This window comes from Scyliorhinus canicula, chromosome 6 (genome assembly GCF_902713615.1).
Source record: "Scyliorhinus canicula chromosome 6, sScyCan1.1, whole genome shotgun sequence".
Lineage (NCBI taxonomy): Eukaryota > Metazoa > Chordata > Chondrichthyes > Carcharhiniformes > Scyliorhinidae > Scyliorhinus > Scyliorhinus canicula.
The window spans coordinates 112274209-112295610 of NC_052151.1; the positions used below are offsets into that span (position 1 = coordinate 112274209).

At 42.3% G+C, this 21402-nt stretch overlaps 1 protein-coding gene across 1 annotated transcript in view; it reads left to right on the top strand.

Moving 5' to 3' along the window:
• Positions 1–21402, top strand: part of LOC119967399 (intersectin-2-like) — a 323719-nt gene that overhangs the window by 123949 nt on the left and 178368 nt on the right. The window contains exons 7-12 of the mRNA XM_038799906.1: positions 2524–2724; positions 10233–10329; positions 16456–16589; positions 17231–17294; positions 19210–19347; positions 20498–20589. Coding sequence (XP_038655834.1) covers positions 2524–2724; positions 10233–10329; positions 16456–16589; positions 17231–17294; positions 19210–19347; positions 20498–20589 — 726 coding nt within the window. The remainder of the gene's footprint in view (positions 1–2523; positions 2725–10232; positions 10330–16455; positions 16590–17230; positions 17295–19209; positions 19348–20497; positions 20590–21402) is intronic.

The window sequence follows — 21402 nt, forward strand, 5'->3', positions numbered from 1 at the left end:
GCCACAACATCGAAGTCCCAGGTACCAACCCATGCTGCCAGTTCCCCTACCTTATTTCGTATACTCCTGGCATTGAAATAGACACACTTCAAACCACAGACCTGAACACTGCCGCCCTCCTGCGAAGTCAAAACTGTGCTCCTGACCTCTCTACTCTCAATCTCTCGCACCCCAAAACTACAATCCAGGTTCCCATGCCCCTGCTGAATTAGTTTAAACCCCCCCAAAGAGTACTAACAAATCTCCCCCCCAGGATATTGGTGCCCCTCAGGTTCAGATGTAGACCATCCTGTCTATAGAGGTCCCACCTTCCCCAGAAAGAGCCCCAGTTATCCAGAAATCTGAATCCCTCCCGCTAAGTTACCATTACCCCTGTGTTCACTAAGTTACCATTACCCCCGTGTTCACTAAGTTACCATTACCCCCGTGTTCACTAAGTTACCATTACCCCCGTGTTCACTAAGTTACCATTACCCCTGTGTTCACTAAGTTACCATTACCCCTGTGTTCACTAAGTTACCATTACCCCTGTGTTCACTAAGTTACCATTACCCCCGTGTTCACTAAGTTACCATTACCCCTGTGTTCACTAAGTTACCATTACCCCGTGTTCACTAAGTTACCATTACCCCTGTGTTCACTAAGTTACCATTACCCCGTGTTCACTAAGTTACCATTACCCCGTGTTCACTAAGTTACCATTACCCCCGTGTTCACTAAGTTACCATTACCCCGTGTTCACTAAGTTACCATTACCCCCGTGTTCACTAAGTTACCATTACCCCGTGTTCACTAAGTTACCATTACCCCCGTGTTCACTAAGTTACCATTACCCCGTGTTCACTAAGTTACCATTACCCCGTGTTCACTAAGTTACCATTACCCCTGTGTTCACTAAGTTACCATTACCCCGTGTTCACTAAGTTACCATTACCCCCGTGTTCACTAAGTTACCATTACCCCGTGTTCACTAAGTTACCATTACCCCCGTGTTCACTAAGTTACCATTACCCCGTGTTCACTAAGTTACCATTGCCCCGTGTTCACTAAGTTACCATTACCCCTGTGTTCACTAAGTTACCATTACCCCGTGTTCACTAAGTTACCATTACCCCTGTGTTCACTAAGTTACCATTACCCCGTGTTCACTAAGTTACCATTACCCCTGTGTTCACTAAGTTACCATTACCCCTGTGTTCACTAAGTTACCATTACCCTGTGTTCACTAAGTTACCATTACCCCGTGTTCACTAAGTTACCATTACCCCGTGTTCAATAAGTTACCATTACCCCTGTGTTCACTAAGTTACCATTACCCCGTGTTCACTAAGTTACCATTACCCCTGTGTTCACTAAGTTACCATTACCCCGTGTTCACTAAGTTACCATTACCCCTGTGTTCACTAAGTTACCATTACCCCGTGTTCACTAAGTTACCATTACCCCTGTGTTCTCTAAGTTACCATTACCCTGTGTTCACTAAGTTACCATTACCCCGTGTTCACTAAGTTACCATTACCCCTGTGTTCACTAAGTTACCATTACCCCGTGTTCACTAAGTTACCATTACCCCCGTGTTCACTAAGTTACCATTACCCCTGTGTTCACTAAGTTACCATTACCCCTGTGTTCACTAAGTTACCATTACCCCTGTGTTCACTAAGTTACCATTACCCCTGTGTTCACTAAGTTACCATTACCCCTGTGTTCACTAAGTTACCATTACCCTGTGTTCACTAAGTTACCATTACCCCTGTGTTCACTAAGTTACCATTACCCCCGTGTTCACTAAGTTACCATTACCCCTGTGTTCACTAAGTTACCATTACCCCTGTGTTCACTAAGTTACCATTACCCCCGTGTTCACTAAGTTACCATTACCCCCGTGTTCACTAAGTTACCATTACCCCTGTGTTCACTAAGTTACCATTACCCCTGTGTTCACTAAGTTACCATTACCCCTGTGTTCACTAAGTTACCATTACCCCCGTGTTCACTAAGTTACATTGGCTCCTGGTCCAGAAATTCCAGAATTCTCATCCGAGAGTTCAAATCTCTCTATGACCTCTCTATCTCTGTAACCTTTTCCAGCCCCATAACCCCTTCTAGAATTTTGCGGCCTTCTAATTCTGGCCTCATGAGCATCCCTGATTTCCTTCACCCTTGTTTGAACCTTTTGCCAACCTGACCAAAGTTCTGGAATTCAAACAGTAAACCTCAAACTCCCTCTTCTCCTTTAAGATACTCCTTTTGGTCACCCATAGTAATAGCTCCTCATCTGACTTACATTTTATCTGATAGTTTCTGTGAAGCGCCTTTGGATGTTTTGCAAGGATGAAGGCACAATATATATTATATATGCAACTTCTTGTTACAGAAATCATAATGTCAATGCTAAAAATTGGGCGTCAACTTTTCTGGTAACTACATGTCAGCTCTGCTACCTTTAGAAAATAACAAGTATTTAAAGGAATTGTCCATGGTGATGAATTGCTAATTGTTCATATTTAAATTCAAATATAGGGATGGGAAGTATGCCAAATCTATCAGTCCCACCAAACATTCCTTCATTTGCTTCCTTGGCTCCCACATCATCGCTGACGTCGGTAACCTCCATGCCACCTTTGGGTATGTCCATTCCCATGCTTCCTGCTGTCAATACATCAACATTGCCAAATGGTACATCTATCCTTATTCCGCCATTATCTGCACAGAGTTCTGCAAGTAAGTAAAACGGATTGATTTGTTGAATTTTGATCTATAATTGACAGCATCATTTCAAACCGTATGTAGATTTTTTTTAACAAAACATACCTTTCAGTTTTGTTCATTTTCTTATATTTGCTCTCGTAGACCTTTATCTTGAATCTTCCATTGAGAAACTGAGGTAAAGTTCTTTATTGTTTCAGTTGCCCAAAAATACACAATTATGTTAACTATTTGGTGGGGTTATGAGGATAGGGCGGGGACGTGGCCCTGGGTGGGGTGCTCTTTCGGAGAATTGGTGCAGGCTCAATGGGCCGAATGGCCTCTTTCTGCGTGTAGGGATTCTATGTGAAAATGCTGCAGTTTCTGGAAATCTAAAATAAGAACACAAAATGGTGGAAATATTCAGCGTATTTGGCAACATTTGTGGAGGGAGAAATCATTTTAAGTTGTGACCTCATTAGAACAGGGAAAGGTTAGAAATGTGATGGTATTTAAGTAGGTGAAATGGGAAAGGGTGAGAAAACCAAATAAAAGTGAAAGTCTTGATAGGGCGGAAGATAGGAGTCATTTAGTGGCAGCAGAGTTGGTGGTGCAGAGCTGACGTGAGTAGCAATGGGACAAATAAGGAAACAAAAGATGGGTCCAGAGGAGATGTGAATGGCAGAATAATTTTGCAACCAGAAACAAGAAAATAATGATTAAGACTGACACGTGAAATGATGAGGAAACAAAATGGGGATGGGGAGGAGCGGGAGTGAGCAGAGTTTATAGTCTGAAATTGTTGAACTTGTGTTAAATACTGAAGGCCGAAGCAAAATGAGGGGCTGTACCTTCAGCTTGTGTTGAGCTTCATTGGAACACTCTGTGAGGACAGAGACATTTTTTTCTATGTTCTACGTGGAGAAGTAAAATGGCAGGCTACCAGAAGCTCCGAGTCATGCATGAGGACTGAGCGGAGGTGTTTCACAACACAATCATCCAATCTGTATTTGATCTCCCCAGTGTAGAGCTAACCACATCTGTGCAGTGAATGCAATATACTAAATTGAATGAAGCACCTGCAACTTGCTTCTTCACCTGAAAGAAGCCTTTGGGGCCTAGGACGGTGAGGTGAGAGGACACGAAACGTTAACTCTCTTTCTCTCTCCACAGATGCTGCCAGATCTTTATGTATTTCCAGCATTTTTTTATTTTTTTTATTTGCCTTTTCTTGATAGTTACAGAAGCACTGTAACCTGAAAGTGAAATAATCTCTCAAAAACCACTCACCAAATCCTTAATTCATGAATATATTTTGTAGGCCTCACCCATGATAAATGCACCATAATAGTAATAATCAATGTACAACAAAACCTATGTTATTTAGCATGCTCCGAAAAAGGGTGGTGCTGTTAATCAAAAATGCCAGCTAGCAGGGAGTTACATTTCTCCGGGTATGAGGCAAAGTGCTGCTCTGTCTTTGACACATTCAGAGGACACGGGCAACAGTCAGGCAGTCAAGTGTCCACAGTAAAACCATCACAACTGAAGACAGCGCTGATACCACCGTTATCATGACATCATGACCTTCCAACTGTTTAAAAAAAATTGAGCTGTCCATTTCACAGACTGTTCTGGCACAATATTGCTGTTCAGGCACAATAGCCAAAACTGATCCAATAATTTAACAGCGTCAGGTAAAACCAGAGAACAAATTCTGTACATTTACAATCTATTGTGATTAGTCTTCTTTCAAAAATGCATTATCACTGAGAGTAAGGAGGTTTTGTGGCACAGTGGGTAGCACTGCTGCCTCACAGCTCCAGGGTCCCGGGTGACTGTGTGGAATATGCATGTTCTCCCCGTGTCTGCGTGGGTTTCCTCTGGGCGTTCCGGTTTCCTCCCACAGTCCAAAGATGTGCAGGTTAGGTGGATTGACTATGCTGGATTGCCCCTTAGTGTCCAGAAGGTTAGGTTGGGTTACTGCGTTTATGCGATAGGGTGGAGTCGTGGGCTTGGGTCGGGGGTGCTCTTTCCAAGGGCCGGTGCAGACCCGATGGGCCGAATGGCCTCCTTCTGCACTGTAGATTCTATGTCCCTACTTCTAGACCAGAAGCTCCAGGTTCAAGTTCACAATGCGGTTCAACGGGCTGATAATCAGCTTGGGATTCCTTCCATCACTTCCCCACTATTCCCCAAAGTGGAATGATAGCCATTACGGAGACATGGTTGCAGGATGGTCATGACTGGGAGTTAAATATCCAGGGATACCAGACGTTTCGGAGGGATAGACACGTATGTAAGAGAGGTGGAGTAGCACTAATAATCAAGGATGACATCAGGGTGGCATTGAGGGATGATATAGGTTCTATGGAGAATGAGGGTGAATCCATTTGGGTAGAAATTAGAAATTCTAAGAAGAAAAAGACACTGATAGGCATAGTCTATAGGCCACCAAATAATAGCATCACACTGGGACAGGCAGTAAATGAAGAGATAACTAATGCCTGTGAAAAGGGTAGAGCAGTTATCATGGAAGATTTTAATCTGCATATAGATTGGTCAAATCAGCTCGGTCAGGGTAGCCTTGAAGAGGAGTTCGTTGAATGTATCCGGGATAGTTTTCTGGAACAATATGTAATGGAACCGACGAGAGAGCAAGCTATCCTAGATCTGGTCCTGTGTAATGAGGCAGGAATAATTAATTACCTCATCGTTAGGGATCCTCTTGGGAGGAGTGATCACAGCATGGTTGAATTTAGTATACAGATGGAGAGTGTGATGATAGAATCCAATACCAGGGTCCTATGCTTGAACAAAAGGGGACTACGATAGAATGAGGAAGGACCTCGCTAAAGTAGACTGGAAACAAATATTTTACAGTAGGACAGTTGAGGAGCAGTAGAGTACTTTCAAAGAAATCTTTCATAGTGCTCAACAAAAGTATATTCCAGTGAGAAGGAAGAATTGTAAGAAAAGAGGTAATCTACCATGGGTGTCTAAGGAGATACATGAGGCTGTAAATTGAAAGAGAAGGCTTACAAAGTGGCCAAGATCAGCGGGAAACTAGAAGATTGGGAAAACTTTAAAGGTCAGCAGAAAGCCACGAAAAGAGCCATAAAGAAAAGTAAAATAGAACACGAAAAAAACTGGCACAGAATATAAGGACAGATAGCAAAAGTTTTTATAATTATATAAAACTAAAAAGAGTGGCTAAAGTAAACATTGGTCCATTAGAGGATGAGAGTAGTCACTTAGTTTTGGGATATGATGAAATGGCAGAGGCATTGAACAAATATTTTGTCTCGGTCTTCACAGTGGAGGACACTAATAACATACCAGCAATTGACCGAGAGAAGAAGGTAGGTGAGGACCTGGAAACCATTACTATCACGAAAGAGCAAGTGTTGGGCAAGCTAATGGAGCTCAGGATAGATAAGTCTCCTGGCCCTGATAGAATGCATCCCAGGGTACTGAAAGAGATGGCTGGAGTAATAGCAGATGCATTGGCGGTAATTTTCCAAAATTCGCTGAACACTGGGGCAGCCCCAGAGGATTGGAAAACAGCAAATGTAACGCCACTGTTTAAAAAGGGAAGTAGACAAAAGATGGGGAATTATAGACCGGTTAGCTTAACCTCTGTCGTGGGGAAGATGCTTGAGTCTATTATCAAGAAAGAGATAGGAGGGCACCTCGATAGAAATTGTCCCATTGAACGGACGCAGCATGAATTCATGAAGGGCAGGTCATGCTTGACGAATCTCTTGGAATTCTATGAAGACATTTCGAGCAAGGTAGACAAAGGGGACTCAGTGGATGTGGTGTACCTAGATTTCCAAAAGGCCTTTGACAAGGTACCGCACAAGAGGCTGCTGCATAAGATAAGGATGCATGGTGTTAAGGGTAGAGTACTAGCATGGATAGAGGATTGGTTGTTTAACAGGAAACAAAGAGTGGGAATAAATGAGTGCTATTCTGGCTGGCAATCAGTGACGAGTGGTGTGCCTCAGGGATCGGTGTTGGGACCACAATTATTTACAATTTATATAGACGATTTGGAGTTGGGAACTACGTGTAAGGTATCCAAGTTTGCAGATGACACGAAGGTGTGTGGCAGAGCAAAGTGTACTGAGGACTGTAAAACCATACAGAGGAACATTGACACATTGAGTGAGTGGGCAAAGGTCTGGCAGATGGAGTATAATGTCAATAAGTGTGAAGTTGTGCATTTTGGTAGGAGTAACAATAGAACGGATTGTTAAATGTTAAAAAGCTGCAGCATGCTGCTATGCAAAGGGTCCTGGGTGTACTTGTGCATGAGTCACAGAAGGTTGGTCTGCAGGTGCAACAAGTAATTAGGAAGGCAAATGGAATTTTGTCCTTCATTGCGAAGGGGATTGAGTTTAAAAGTAGAGAGGTAATGTTGCAGTTGTACAAGGTGCTGGTGAGGCCACACCTGGAGTACTGTGTGCAGTTTTGGTCTCCACACTTGAGAAAGGATGTGCTAGCACTAGAGGGGGTGCACTAGAGAGGTTCACTCGGCTGATTCCGGAGTTGAGGGTGTTATCGTATGAGGAGAGGCTGAGTAGATTGGGATTATATTCACTGGAATTCAGAAGGTTGAGGGGGGATCTAATAGAAACATATAACATTTTGAAGGGAATGGATAAGATAGAAATAGAATGGATGTTTCCATTGGTAGGTGAAAGTAGGACAAGAGGGCATAGCCTCAAGATTAGGGGGAGCAGATTTAGGACTGAATCAAGGAGGAACTTCTTCACTCAGAAGGTGGTTAAAGTATGGAATTCCCTACCGAAAGGAGTAGTAGACGCTACTTCATTGAATATATTTAAAGATAGGGTAGATGTTTTTTTGAAAAATAAAGGAATTAAGGGATATGGTGAGAATGCGGGTAAGTGGTTCTGAGACTACGAATAGATCAGCCATGATCTTATAGAATGGCGGAGCAGGCTCAAAGGGCCGGACGGTCTACTTCTGCTCCTAGTTCTTATGTTCTTAAAACAAATCGCTAAAAATTAGTGACTTTTTAAAAAAAAAATTGAGCTGTCAGAAATTAAGGTTACGAGGAAATTCTGGTTGGCAGAGTGCTGGAAAACGCAAAATTTGCTATAGTTTTATTTTAGTCACCTTCAGTCAACAGTCTCATTTTGCTATCTATTAAGGAATTAATAGCATTTAATTGACTTGCACTGATTAAAAAAAATGAAGTTCTAAAATCATATAGGTCAAGGTTTAATTGCATTTAGATGACATTTTGTTTTCATATGGAATTAATGTCAACTTAAACTGGAGACAGTCAAATTAATTGTGCTTCAATAGCTATAGATATAGGAACGTGGGACTTGGGAGCAGACCATTTGGCCCATTGTGCCTGCCCTGCCATCTAAACTCATGGCTGATCTGGCTGTGGTCTCAACTCCACTTTTCTGTCTGTCCCCCATAACTCTTAACCTATCTAAAATCGATCCAACTCCACCTTGAATAAATTCAATAACCCAGCCTCCACTGCTTTCAGGGGGAGAGGATTCCACATAGTAATAACCCTCTAAAACAAATTCTCCTAATCTCTGTCTTAAAAGCGATACCTCTTGTTCTTAAACTGTGACCGCTAGTTTTGGTCGCTCCACATGTGGAAGCATCCTCTTGGTATCTCCTTATCAAGTCCCCTCAGACCTTAAGTGCTACAATAAGATCACCTCTTATTCTTCTAAACTTCGGTGGTTATAGGCCCAATCTGTTCAAAATTTCATCATAAGATAAACCCTTCATTCCAGGAATGAGTTGAACAAACTTTTTGAACTGCTTCTAACACAATTCTATCTTCTTTCAATTATGCAGACAAAGCTGTAGACAAGTTCCAGATGTGGCCTCACTACGGCCCAGTACAGTTGCAGTAAAACTTCCCTACTATTATATTCCACCCCTCTTGCTAAATAGTATCATTCCATTTGCCTTCCTAATCACTCAGCGTAATTGCATACTAACCTTTTGTGAATCATGCGCCAGGTTACTCGGATCTCTCTGTACCACCGATTTTTGCAATCTCTCCACATTTAAATAGTATACCACTTGGCTATTCTGCTTACCAAAGTGGACAAGTTCACATTTTCCCACATTATATGCCATCTGCCAATTTTTTGCTCCCTTATTTATCCTGCCTATATCCCTTTGCAGACTCGACCTCCTCTTGATAACTTACTTTCCTACCTATCATCGGCAGATTTATCTGCTATACAGGTCCCTTCACCTGAGTCAATGGTGGGCACTCTCAGACTGACAGATTAAATGGTTGTAACCTCTGAGAATATAATTGTTCCTTCCATTTTATACATTTGGCCGAATAAAATTCTCCCTTCCAAATATGTCCTCTTTCTCAAAATCCTCCTTCATAGGGACATAAGGCAGAGGAGCAGCAGGGAAAGGCCATTCGGCCCCTCAACCTTGCTCCACCATTTATCATGACTAATCTTCAAACTAAAAGTCATTTTCATGCACTATCTCCGTATGTCCTGATATTTTTAATATCTAGAAATCTTTCATTTCCTGTCTTGAATATACTCTATGACTGATCCTGCTAGCCCTCTAGGCTAGAGCATTCCAAAGATTCACCACCTTCTTGAGCGAAGAAGTTTCTCCTATAGCCTATCTCTTATTCCGAGACTGTGTCCCCTGGTTCTAGACCAAAGGGACTCACCTCTTCCAAACTCATAACTACTACCATCTAGAAGAACAAGAGTAGCAGATACCTGAGAATACCACCACCTGAACTTTCCCCTCCAAGCTGTTCATCATCCTGACTTGGAACTATATCATTGTTCCTTCCCTGTCACTGGGTCAAATGCCTAGAAATCCCTCCCTAACAGAACTGTGTGTGCACCTACACCTCAGTGACTGTTGCAGTTCAAGAAGGCAGCTGAAGGACAACTAGGGATGGGCAATAAATGCTGGTTGATCCAGCAACACCCGCATCCCATAAATACATTTTTAAAATCTTTTGGAATGACTGCAACATACCGGCAATGACATGGACCTCCTCCCTTGACTGTGAAGTATGTTTTGCAGTTGAAGCGTCCAGCTTTCTAGCGACATAATGGTTCTGTTCAACTGTAATCACTGGTTAGAATCTGATGTTGTTCAAGACCCACACTTAGTAGAAGTAAATCGGAAGAGTCTATGCATGAATCATGCTTTGACAGTTGTCTTTAAGTCTAACCACCAAACTTCACATCTATTATAAGGGAGTAACTTTTCATTTTAGCTGTGAAAGTATTTGAATTAAGACAAAATTCATGTCTATTATTTAATAATTGTAAGTTGCCTCCACGTTGCTGTGTATTTTAACTGGTTATATCTGGTTTGACCAACCTTTGCGTGTCTATTGCCATGATTGATAGAATAATGAGCAGCATATTCTGTTACATGGAGAGAAGTTTTGAGATAAACTAGGGAAAAGTAAGGGAACCTATTATTGTGCCTCTTCCTTAACCTTTGTTTCTTATGTCATGGTGTTCATTTTTTTTTAGCACTCCCCCATACTGGGCCTCTGAGGCAACCATTAGCAGGATTTGGAGGCACTGGCCTGCACAAGGCTCAGTCACTGATTGATCTTGGCTCCAGCAGGTACAAGCACAATTTTTCAAAATGTAATATTTTTCTGTCCATTGATTTTGGGTGGATTACACCAAGGTGATGGGTATATTGCAGATTTAGTGGTCTGTCCAAATAAAACCAGATGTTGTTTTGAGTGAAAGTAAACATTATTTAAGTACACATTCTATTGTTTGCTGAAACTTAAATCAGCTCGGAACAAAGCAGCATTCTTGAATCAGAAATGTAATACATTTATATTTTGTGTCCAATAATCCGGAAACATTTGTTGCCATTCTTTGTTCTTATTCGACAAATGGTCAGATAATCCTTTTCCTACTTGTTACGTGACAGAAAACACGTGTAGATTTAGAGAACAACTAAGGAAAACTATTACTGAAACCATTGCAAATTTCTCATTCGATCCTTCCCTACTGAATAAGCAATGGCACAATGTGGTAAGCACAGCAGGTTGTGTTATGTTTAAAGATCCTTAATGATTCCACTTTCAACAAAAATAGAAGAATGCCTTTTTCACTTGATAATTAACAGCCTGCTTAATGAAATATGTGACTGAGGTGTGATTTCATTATCAGTTAATTAAATTCTGGAAAATAGGTATTCTCCAGTTAGTTTTTGTAAGGAATTACAATTAAGTGAATAAAGGAGAGCGTAGGTGATATAGCTAAAAGTCTTTGGCATTGCATTGATTATTTTCACAGCGCAGTGTGGAATTTGACGATTAAATCTGTGTTGCACATTTAGCAAATGCAGAATACCAAGCAATGATTTTGTTTCTAGTCAGTGTCTTTTTGTGAGTTCACTGTCCGCTGAATGAAGATTTTTTTTTGGTTTAATATTTATTTATTTTTTTAAAATAATTTTTATTGAAAAATTTTGAATTTATACAACAATAACGCACCATAGTAAAATACCAAAAATAACAATAATATTAACAATCATAAACATTCACCCCACCCCCATGCACAACACAGCATTTTAACAACAACGCAAATTAACGCAATATAAAGTTACAGAATAGAAACTACAATAAGGAACAGCCCCCCTGGGTTGCTGCTGCTTTTGACCAAGATACCTATCTTTGCGCCAGGAAGTCCAGAAAAGGCTGCCATCGTTTATAGAATCCTTGTATTGATCCTCTCAGGGCAAATTTGACCCTTTCCAGTTTTATAAATCCCACCATGTCACTGATCCAGGTCTCCACACTTGGGGGCCTTGCATCCTTCCACTGTAACAGGATCCTTCGACGGGCTACTAGGGACGCAAAGGCCAGGCCACCGGCCTCTTTTGCCTCCTGCACTCCCGGCTCTACCGCAACTCCAAAAATCGCGAGTCCCCACCCTGGTTTGACCCTGGATCCAACCACCCTCGACACCGTCCCCGCCACCCCCTTCCAGAATTCTTCCAGTGCTGGGCATGCCCAGAACATATGGGCGTGGTTCGCTGGACTTCCCGAACATCTGGTGCACCTATCCTCACACCCAAAGAACCTACTCATCCTAGTCCCGGACATGTGGGCCCGGTGCAGCACCTTAAATTGGATGAGACTAAGCCTCGCACATGAGGAGGAAGAGTTGACTCTCTCCAAGGCATCCGCCCAAGTCCCGTTCTCTATCTGCTCCCCGAATTCCTCCTCCCATTTAGCCTTCAGCTCCTCCACTGACGACTCCTCCACCTCCTGCATTACCTTATAGATGTCAGACACCTTCCCCTCTCCGACCCACACCCCCGAACGCACTCTGTCCATCGTCCCCTGCGAGGGCAGCAAAGGGAATCCCTCTACATGTCGCCTAGCAAACGCCTTTACCTGCAAGTATCTGAACATGTTCCCTTGGGGAAGGCCAAATTTATCTTCCAGTTCCCCCAGGCCCGCAAACCTCCCGCCAATAAACAGGTCCCTCAATTTGCTGATGCCCGCCCTTTGCCACCCCCTAAATCCCCCATCCTTGTTCCCCGGGATGAACCGATGGTTGCCACCCAGTGGAGCCTCCATTGAGCCCCCTGTTTCCCCCCTATGCCGCCTCCACTGTCCCCAGATTCTTAGGGTCGCCGCCACCACCAGGCTCGTGGTAAACCTCTTGGGGGAGAGCGGCAACGGCGCCATTACCATGGCACCCAGGCTCGTACCTCTACATGACGCTATCTCCATTCTTTTCCACGCCGCCCCTCCCCCCACCATCACCCATTTACGCACCATTGACACATTGGCCGCCCAATAGTACCCCAGAAGGTTGGGCAGCGCCAGCCCGCCTCTATCCCTCCCTCGCTCCAGGAACACCCTCTTCACTCTCGGAGTCCCATGCGCCCACACAAAGCTCAGAATGATGCTAGTCACTCTCTTAAAGAAGGCCCTGGGGATAAAGATGGGCAGGCATTGAAAGAGGAACAAGAACCTCGGAAGCACCGTCATTTTGGTTTAATATTTAAAATGAAATGTTACAGACTCTGAACGCAAAATATCCTCATTAGATAATTTCAACATTTTTGTCTTTGTTCACAAAATTACATGATTGAAAAGGTAGCCATTACAGGCACAAAAAACCCATACCTGTAACTCTTGGTTAATAAATGAACGAGTTTAACAGATTTGTATAAAGTTCCGTTGTCCACATTTATTTAAAGAGTGAACCGAAATATTTCACAAAATGCATAAACACACTTTTTGCAAAAGGACTATTTCAAATAACGTCAACAAAATTTTTTAAATTTGCATCAGTGATATGATATACAATATTGCAATATATTACTGTCTGTGTGGAGTCTGCACGTCCTCCCCCTGTGTGCGTGGGTTTCCTCCGGGTGCTCCGGTTTCCTCCCACAGTCCAAAGATGTGCGGGTTAGGTGGATTGGCCATGCTAAATTGCCCGTAGTGTCCTAATAAAAGTAAGGTTATGGGGGGGGTTGTTGGGTTACAGGTATAGGGTGGATACGTGGGTTTGAGTAGGGTGATCATGGCTCGGCACAACATTGAGGGCCGAAGGGCCTGTTCTGTGCTGTACTGTTCTATGTTCTATATCTTGGATGAGGGGAATGAAAGAATGGTAGCTAAATTTGCAGATGACACAAAGATAGGTAGGAAAGTATGCGATTAAAAGGATATAAGGAGGTTGCAGCTGGATATAAATCGGTTGAGTGAGTGGGCTAAAATACGGCAAATAGAGTTGGAAAATGTGCAGTTGTTCACTTTGGCAGGAAGAATGAAAAGCAGAGCATTACTTGAGTGGATAATGACTGCAGAATTCCTGGGTGCAGAGTGTTCTAGGTATTCTAGTGCATGACTTACAAAAAAGGTAATGCAGATAGAGCATTAATTAAGAAGACTAATGGATGTTATCCTTTATTACGAGAGGAATTGTTCTACAGGGCATTGATGAAATCACATCTCGAAAACTTGGTCTCCTTATTTAAGTATGGATGTAAATGTGTTGGAGGAAGTTGACTGGATTGATGCCTGAAAGGAATAGGTTGTCTTATGAAGAAAGGTTAGACAGACTGGGCTTGTTTTCACTGGAATTTAGAAAAGTGTGGGGTGACTTGATTGAAGTATATAAGTATTCAAGGTGGGTGTGGAAAGGATGTTTCCTCTTGTGGGTAAGACCAGAACCAGGGGGCACTGTTTTAAGATTAGGGATTGCCCTTTTAGGACAGAGATGAGGAGAAATGCTTAATGCGATGGAAAGGCTTCATTGCACCCGACTTGGCAATGCAACGAGGCTGTTAAATCTCGCAAGAGGCCTCTCGTGAGATTTGTGACGCTCGGAATATCTCGCAAGATCTAATGAGATCTCAGGGCGAATTCCACATTTATATATTTAAGTGTGCCAGTAGGCTCATTTAAATATGTCAGCATCTGATTCTCCTGAACCAATGCCTGGGAGACCTTGCAATGGCAGTTTAGCATTAGTCCACACAAGCGTAACGACGCCTGGGGAGGTTCCTCCCAGGCTATCAAAGGTCCCCGAATGGTTGGGCTCTGTACAGGGTGGTGTCCTGGCACCCAGGCTCCTTGGCACAGAGTGCCCATGTATCACTATCAGGCTGGCAGTACCAATGTATCCAAGTGCCAGGGATCGGGGCTGGGGTTCCCAGCCCTTGTGAGGTGTAGCTCGAGGACCCCTGAGAGGTAAGTTGGGGCGTTTGGGAAGGGGGTCATGGAAATTCGGAGGCCGCGGTGGGGAGTCCGAGGTCGGGTTGAGAGATCAGAGCGACATTTAAAAAGTGAGGGTAGTGCGGCCTCGGCGGGGCATTCCAGACTGAGGCCGAAAAGAAACCTGAGTCCTGTTTAATAGCGGGGTCTTTCTGGGTGCAACACCCCTCTATATGTGCCTAAAACAGGACTTTTTTGGGGGGCGTTAAATCTCGCCCATTATTTCTCAAGACAGTTGTGTGATTTTGGAACTCTTTGCCTCAAAAGGTAAAGGAGGCAGGGCCACTGAATATTTTTAAGATGGAGGTGGATATATTCTTGTTCGGCATGGGATTCAAAGGTTACTTGAGATTCCATTACACGCCTGCAGTTCCAGTAGATGGTGGACAGTCTTTGCGAGCCAGCAGATGAGTAGCTATCCCAAATATTCCCAGTCTCTGATCTGCACTTGTAGGTACAGTATATATATGGCTGGCCCGGTTATGTTTCTGGTCAATGGTAACCCCCAGGATGTTAATATTATGGCATTCAATGATGGTAATGGCATTGAACATTAAGGGGAGGTGGTTTGAATCTTCCTTGTTGGAGTTGGTTATTGCCTAGCACTTTTGTGGCCTGAGTGTTACTTGCCACATATCAGCCAAGCTCGAATGTTACCCGGGTCACTCTGCAGTTGGGCACACAGGAGTCACGAATGGTACTGAATACTGTGTAATCATTAATGAATATTCCTACATTTGACCTTATGATGGAGGGAAGGTCAGTGGTGAAGCAGCTGGAAGGCACAACCCTGAGGACCTTGGTTTACACCCCATCCACAATCTTACATATTCATTCCTTCCATCACCCGCACAAGGTGGCAGGAATGTGTGTCATCTACACCATGCACTGCAGCAAATTGCTAAGCCTCCTTTGACAGCACCTCCTCAGCTTACATTTTCTTCCACCTTGAAGAACAAAGGGAACAAACGCATGGTAACACCATAGCATGAAAGTGTCCTTAGGTTACATGCCATCCTGACTTGGTATTTTATTGCAGTTGCTTCATTGTCAAAATCCTGAAAAATCCGTTCCGAACAACACTGTGGGATTGCAGCGGTTTACAAATAGTGCTCACCAGCATCTTCTCGTGGGCAACTAGAGATGGGCAACAAATGCTACTGTTGCCTATGACATTCAAACCCTATGAATGAATGGGAAAAAAACTGGGATGCGAGGTGGCTGCAGGGAGAAGTGAGGGGAGCTGCAAGGTGTGTTGACCTATTGAAAGCTGTGCAGAAGAATGCTAGGAAAATCAGAGTTTGGGGCTTGGCACCTGAAATTGCTATACTACTCGGCTTTCCTGCACTCCTGTGGCCCTGGAGCTTTTTGAGGCACTGTTTCAGGTTGGTAGGAGCACACTTTAGCTGCTGACTTTGTCAGTCACTTCCATCCACTCCTGCTTTGTTGGAGAGAAAGTACTTTCCTTCCCCTCCTTCGAAGACCTTACCTCAATGTCGCTTCCATAGTAGAAGCTCCAGGTGAGGGTCGGGCAGCCTTCCCAGGTCTGTCCCCCATTCCAGCAGATGTTGCAGCCTCAAAAATCCCAAGTTCTGATAAGTCCATGTGACTCATGTTGTGGTCACTCTAATTCAAATTCTTCCCTTTAACAGAATGGATTTCCTAATCCCTAATTGGTCAGGGAAACTAGAGGTAGGGTTTTAATGCTGTTGTTCTGGGAAAGAACCTTGGCAAAGCCTACCTATTAGTAAATCAGATACCCAACCCAAAAAATGGTCCCAGCGTTCTGGCAGTGGGCAAAATTTGGCCCAGTGTGTCTGCTTTTCACTCTATTACTAAATTGCATTACTCAAGCCTGTATTTTCAGCATTAGTTTCTGCATGGGTTTTAATCTTCATGTGAATAACATAAGAACTAATGCTTTGAAACTTGGTTGTTGAAATTATTTCCAATTGTTCGCACTCAATCTTTCTGTTTCCTTTTTGCAGCAGTTCATCATCATCTATTGCTTCTCTCGCCTCACCTAAAGTGAGTTCCTCTGACTGGGGCGTTCCTCAGCCTGCCAGGCTCAAATATCGACAATTGTTCAACAGCCTTGATAAATCCATGAGTGGTTATCTCTCAGGTCAGTGAAGTATATCTGCTTCTGATGGTTGCAGTTTTTTATTTGGTGCTGTCTTAGTAATGGTGATTTGATTAACCATACCACAGCACTTAGGAGCTCACCTATCACAATGCAAGCTCATCCCAAGGGGTTTGTGGGGAATATAGGTTGAACTTGAAGAATTGTCTCTATGGAGGATGTACTCTGCCATAGTGATGATTTCCATTCTAATTCAATAAGAATATTTATATATTGTTGAAAGTATTATTGTTTGTGTTAGTAGAGCAATAGTTTGGGGATATATTTAAAACGGAGCTCCAGACACTTCACAGAACCACAGCTGCAAGTTTTTCCAGCATTCAGATGCTGCATTAACTCCTGAACTTGGTGCGGCTGCCTGCTTGCTCTACCTTTGTCCAGTTATGATTAGAAATGGTGATTAATCCAGGTTTTGCTAAATATGAATGGATGGTAATAGTTCAGTTAACACTGTAGTAACCATCTACACCAATACAAATTAAATGAGAATTTCAAATATTTTGATCAGAAATGGTAAAAAGTTATGTAGGGCGAATGACGAAGATTAATTGAATGTGGGGCAATGCCCCTGGTTGTTGCAAGTGCAATGTGTTAGTCTGCTAATGATTTGACTTTGTTTTCAGGCCCCCAAGCCAGATATGCTCTTGTACAGTCCAATTTGTCGCATAACCAACTAGCTACCATATGGTGAGTTCTGGGGTAATTATGCATTCCCTACAGATGTTCTGTGAACACAGAGTATGACCACCCAATTAATGGGCTTTCAGATTTAATTCAAGACACTGTTTGTTGAATATTGCAAAGTTTAACACAGTATGATATTTCCTGTTGGTGATTTTTAAAGCCTGTTATGTTTTTTATTATAAATTGCAATCTGGTTGAAATGCAATGAGGAAAACCTGCTGGGTACAGCATCTGTTTGTTCTTATTAAAAACAAATGACAGTCATAATGTAGCACTTTTCATGCTAAAGAGCTTCTCAAGGTGTTTAACAAAAATGAGTGCTGGAAATGGAAAGGATCATGTAGTGATGGGGGTTAGTGTTGAAAGCATGATGGAAGAGCTAAGCGGTGTTCTGGGAGACATTTGATAGAAAGCAACGGAACAACTGACAACAGCGCCAGCCTGCAATTATATAACACTTCAAATGTAGAAAAAAATTGAGAAGTACTTCACAGAGGTGTAATCAGACACAATTGAATTCTGACTCAAAGAAGGGGGTGTAGTAGAGGTAACCAAAAAACTTGATCAAAGAGGGTTTTATGGAGAGGGAGGAAATTCTGGAGCTGAAAGAAATGTCACCAATTGTGGAGTGAAAAGAGGGTGATTACAGTAAAAGATAAACTTGGGAGAAAAAAGTGTTGGAAGGTACAGCACTTGAGGTTATAAATGCAGGGACGAATCAGCCTTTGAAAGTAATTAGATACTAAGCTGAGAATTGTAAATTGCTGCAAGTGGGCGTGGGGTGGGTGGGGCGGGGGGGGGGGGGGGAGCAGGTGTCAATGTAGGTTAGCAAGGACAGAATTGGTGAATCCTGGGGATAGGAAGGCAGAACTGTGCTGGTGGGAACAGAAACCGTGGTGGCCGATGTCCTTGAAATTATTGACAAGGGTACGGAGTTTATGCTAGTGGGCCAAAGAAAATGACCGTAGTCTTACTGATGTTTAATGACAGGAAATTGGGGTTCATCCAAGACTGGATGTTAGATGTCTGACGACCGAAAGACAGAGGTGAAGAGGTAGTTCCCACAGTTAGCAGCATGTATGTGGAATGTTGAGTGACTGAAAGCACTTCATGAAATGTTAGAGCATAGGGAGTAGGGACCAAGCAATAATCTGCTGTTGGAGTGGAGTGGGTGATTGGGCCTTGTGACTGGTAAATAAATAATCTTTATTGTCACAAGTAGGCTTACATTAACACTGCAATGAAGTTACTGTGAAAAGCCCTTAGTCTCCACATTCCGATACCTGCTCGGGTACAGGGAGGAAGAATTCAGAAATCTCAGCTGGATTTGTTCTGCAGTGCAATCCAGCTGTTTAGCCCACTGAGCTAAACCAGACCACTTGGAAAATGGGGAGCTAAATAATGGTTAGGTTTAAAAAGCAATTTTGTTAAACCAAAGCAAAATGAGGAAATTCTTCCTATTTGTTTTGTTGCACAATAGGGAGGAGAGAACATCTCACAGTGGCAAGGCTTCGTTAGTGTCAATGCATCACCAGTGGTCCGGACGTATATTTAAACAGTCCTGATTTACCTTCCCAGCTTGCATGGTGATGTCTGGACAATGCATGGTGCCTTGAGCCTTGGTCACTTTCAAACTAATTGAAGAATGAGAAATTTAAAGCATTGAAAAGAAATTGTAAAATATTTTAAACGATCCCACATTGGGTGCCACCTACCATTATGACTGGAAAGATCCTGGTGAAACCGGCGGCCTTTGAACAAATCATAGCTTGAAATTGTGGCCTTTGACCAAATGTTGAAATATTTTTGATTTTTGCTTTCGAATCATCTTGTCATGTTTAGAGAAACTACTTTGTTTAGAAAGCCAACATAAAAAAATGCATTAAGTCTCTTTCTCTGTTACACTGTTGAATTACAGGAACCTGGCAGATGTTGACCAGGATGGAAAGCTCAGAGCAGAAGAGTTTATTTTAGCAATGCATTTGATTGAAATGGCCAAGTCTGGTCAACCTCTTCCCCTCGCGCTTCCCCCAGAGCTGACACCCCCTTCACTTAGGTGAGTGATCCATACATTGTAATTTCCTCTCGATACTCATCAGGGCTACACCATACTTCATTGGTAGAGCTCTGTGAATGTGACCTGACCAGCCTCTCGATTTCATCCAAGGATCCACTGTCATACAAGCCAACCTGGAAACCTTGCAAAAGCTGACTTCTGGAAAAGGTCCTTTGTCATTTTAAGACAAACATTTAGATAATGTACAGTAGTTCATGGGCTTGGTGTGATTTAAGCAGCAACAATGTTCAACAGTTTTTATTGTGGATAAGAACTTGTACACAGTATGGTTTGCAAGTTATATGGATTTAGAAATTGCTGAAGGGAAATGTGAGTGCTGCAAGTATTACATTTATTTTCCAGTGATGCTTGAAACATTCCCCCTCCTCCCAGAAAACTTATTTTTTCTGCTGAATAATTTTTCGGTGTTTGAGAGCATGCTCTAAGCCAAAAATATTCTATTTGGAAGATTATACATAATTTAAATATCAAACTGCAAGTAATATATGTGCTTCGGTGTAACTGTGCAGAGCTCAGTTCATTTGATAAGGAATCTAATGCTAGCACAATATGTTAATTTCTTAAATAAAACCTTTTGTTTTATGTATTCCGACAATAATCCCACATACTCTGTATTCTGCATTTACAAGACAAAAATACTCAATATTGCTCCTATTCTGTCCCAGACCCCATGCTGAGAGGTGGACAAGAAATGACCTGGATTGTTGATATGCTGATTTAGCTGTTTTAACTAATAACTTCAGAAGAGACAACCTGAACAAAACCTTCGATCAGAGTTCTGATAAGGGAATGGATCTAAGAATATTAGCCTCTTTTCTGATGTTCATTCATTTGTTATACATTTCGCATTGTTTTTAAAGCATTATGAAGCCAAAAATGGGTGGTAACCATTTAAAGTTAATTCAGTAATACCTGTTAGAAAAGCAGATGCTCCCTTTCCTTCATTCTTACTCCATTTGACTCCATTTTTTACAGAAGGAATCTAACATTCTGCAACCTGTGCCATTGTGAAATTTGTGACATAGTTGATCATTAAAACAGCCCTTTGAAATCATGCATGAAGTGCTTTTAGCTGTATAAATACAAAATTGGAGAAGACTGTAGTTATTCTGTTTTTTTCCCTATTTAGATCAAGCAAATTGGGTGATGGAATAAATGGAACCCCAGCTCAGTATCAGGAAATAGCACAGGAAATCCAGGATGCCCAAAAAAAGTCACCTGGTAAATCTGCGACCCTGCATGTATCTTATTTCTCTCTTGCATTAATGTATAGCATAGTATTAAGTGTAAAATAAATTATGATTGCTATTCTCATCTCGTCCAAAATGTTAATAGTGAATGTCTCACACATTCATTAAGCTTTAAGAACTCATTACAGAATGCAGTATTGTTTGTTTGTGCATGCCATAAACATTGTGATGGTGAACGTAGGTTGCTAACACATAAGCAATGCTGCTAATGTGCACATAACGCCAACCATGCACATTATCAAATACATAGCAAATCGCATTATTGTAATCTAAGTTACATTAAAGTACTATATTAGCATAGTGTAAAGTTTAAAGGCTTCTACTTAAAGGTAAGGTAAAGTCGCCATAGTCCCAGATGATCATAAGCTGCTTTCCCCTTTGAGGGGGAGAGTTGACTGGTGTTGATTTAACCTGAGGTTCACCACATCTCCGGCTAGGGGCAAGGTTGAGAAGGTGGGCCTTCATGAATAACTTAAAGTTCCCTAGCTTATAACCGGCTGAAATCTTTTGTAGAAGTAACAGATGGTTGATGAGGGTAATGTTGATGATGTGGTATATGTGGACTTTCAAAAAGTATTCAATGCAGTCTAACACAACAGCCATGTAAGAAAGTTCATGGAATAAAAGGGACGGTAGCAATGTGGATACAAAATGACGGAGTCATCGGAAACATCTGGGATGGAGGAAGGTTCATAGTGGAGTTCTCCAGGGGTTGGTATTGGGACCATTGCTCCTCATTTAAAAAAAAAAAATTTAGAGTACCCAATTCATTTTTTTCCAATTA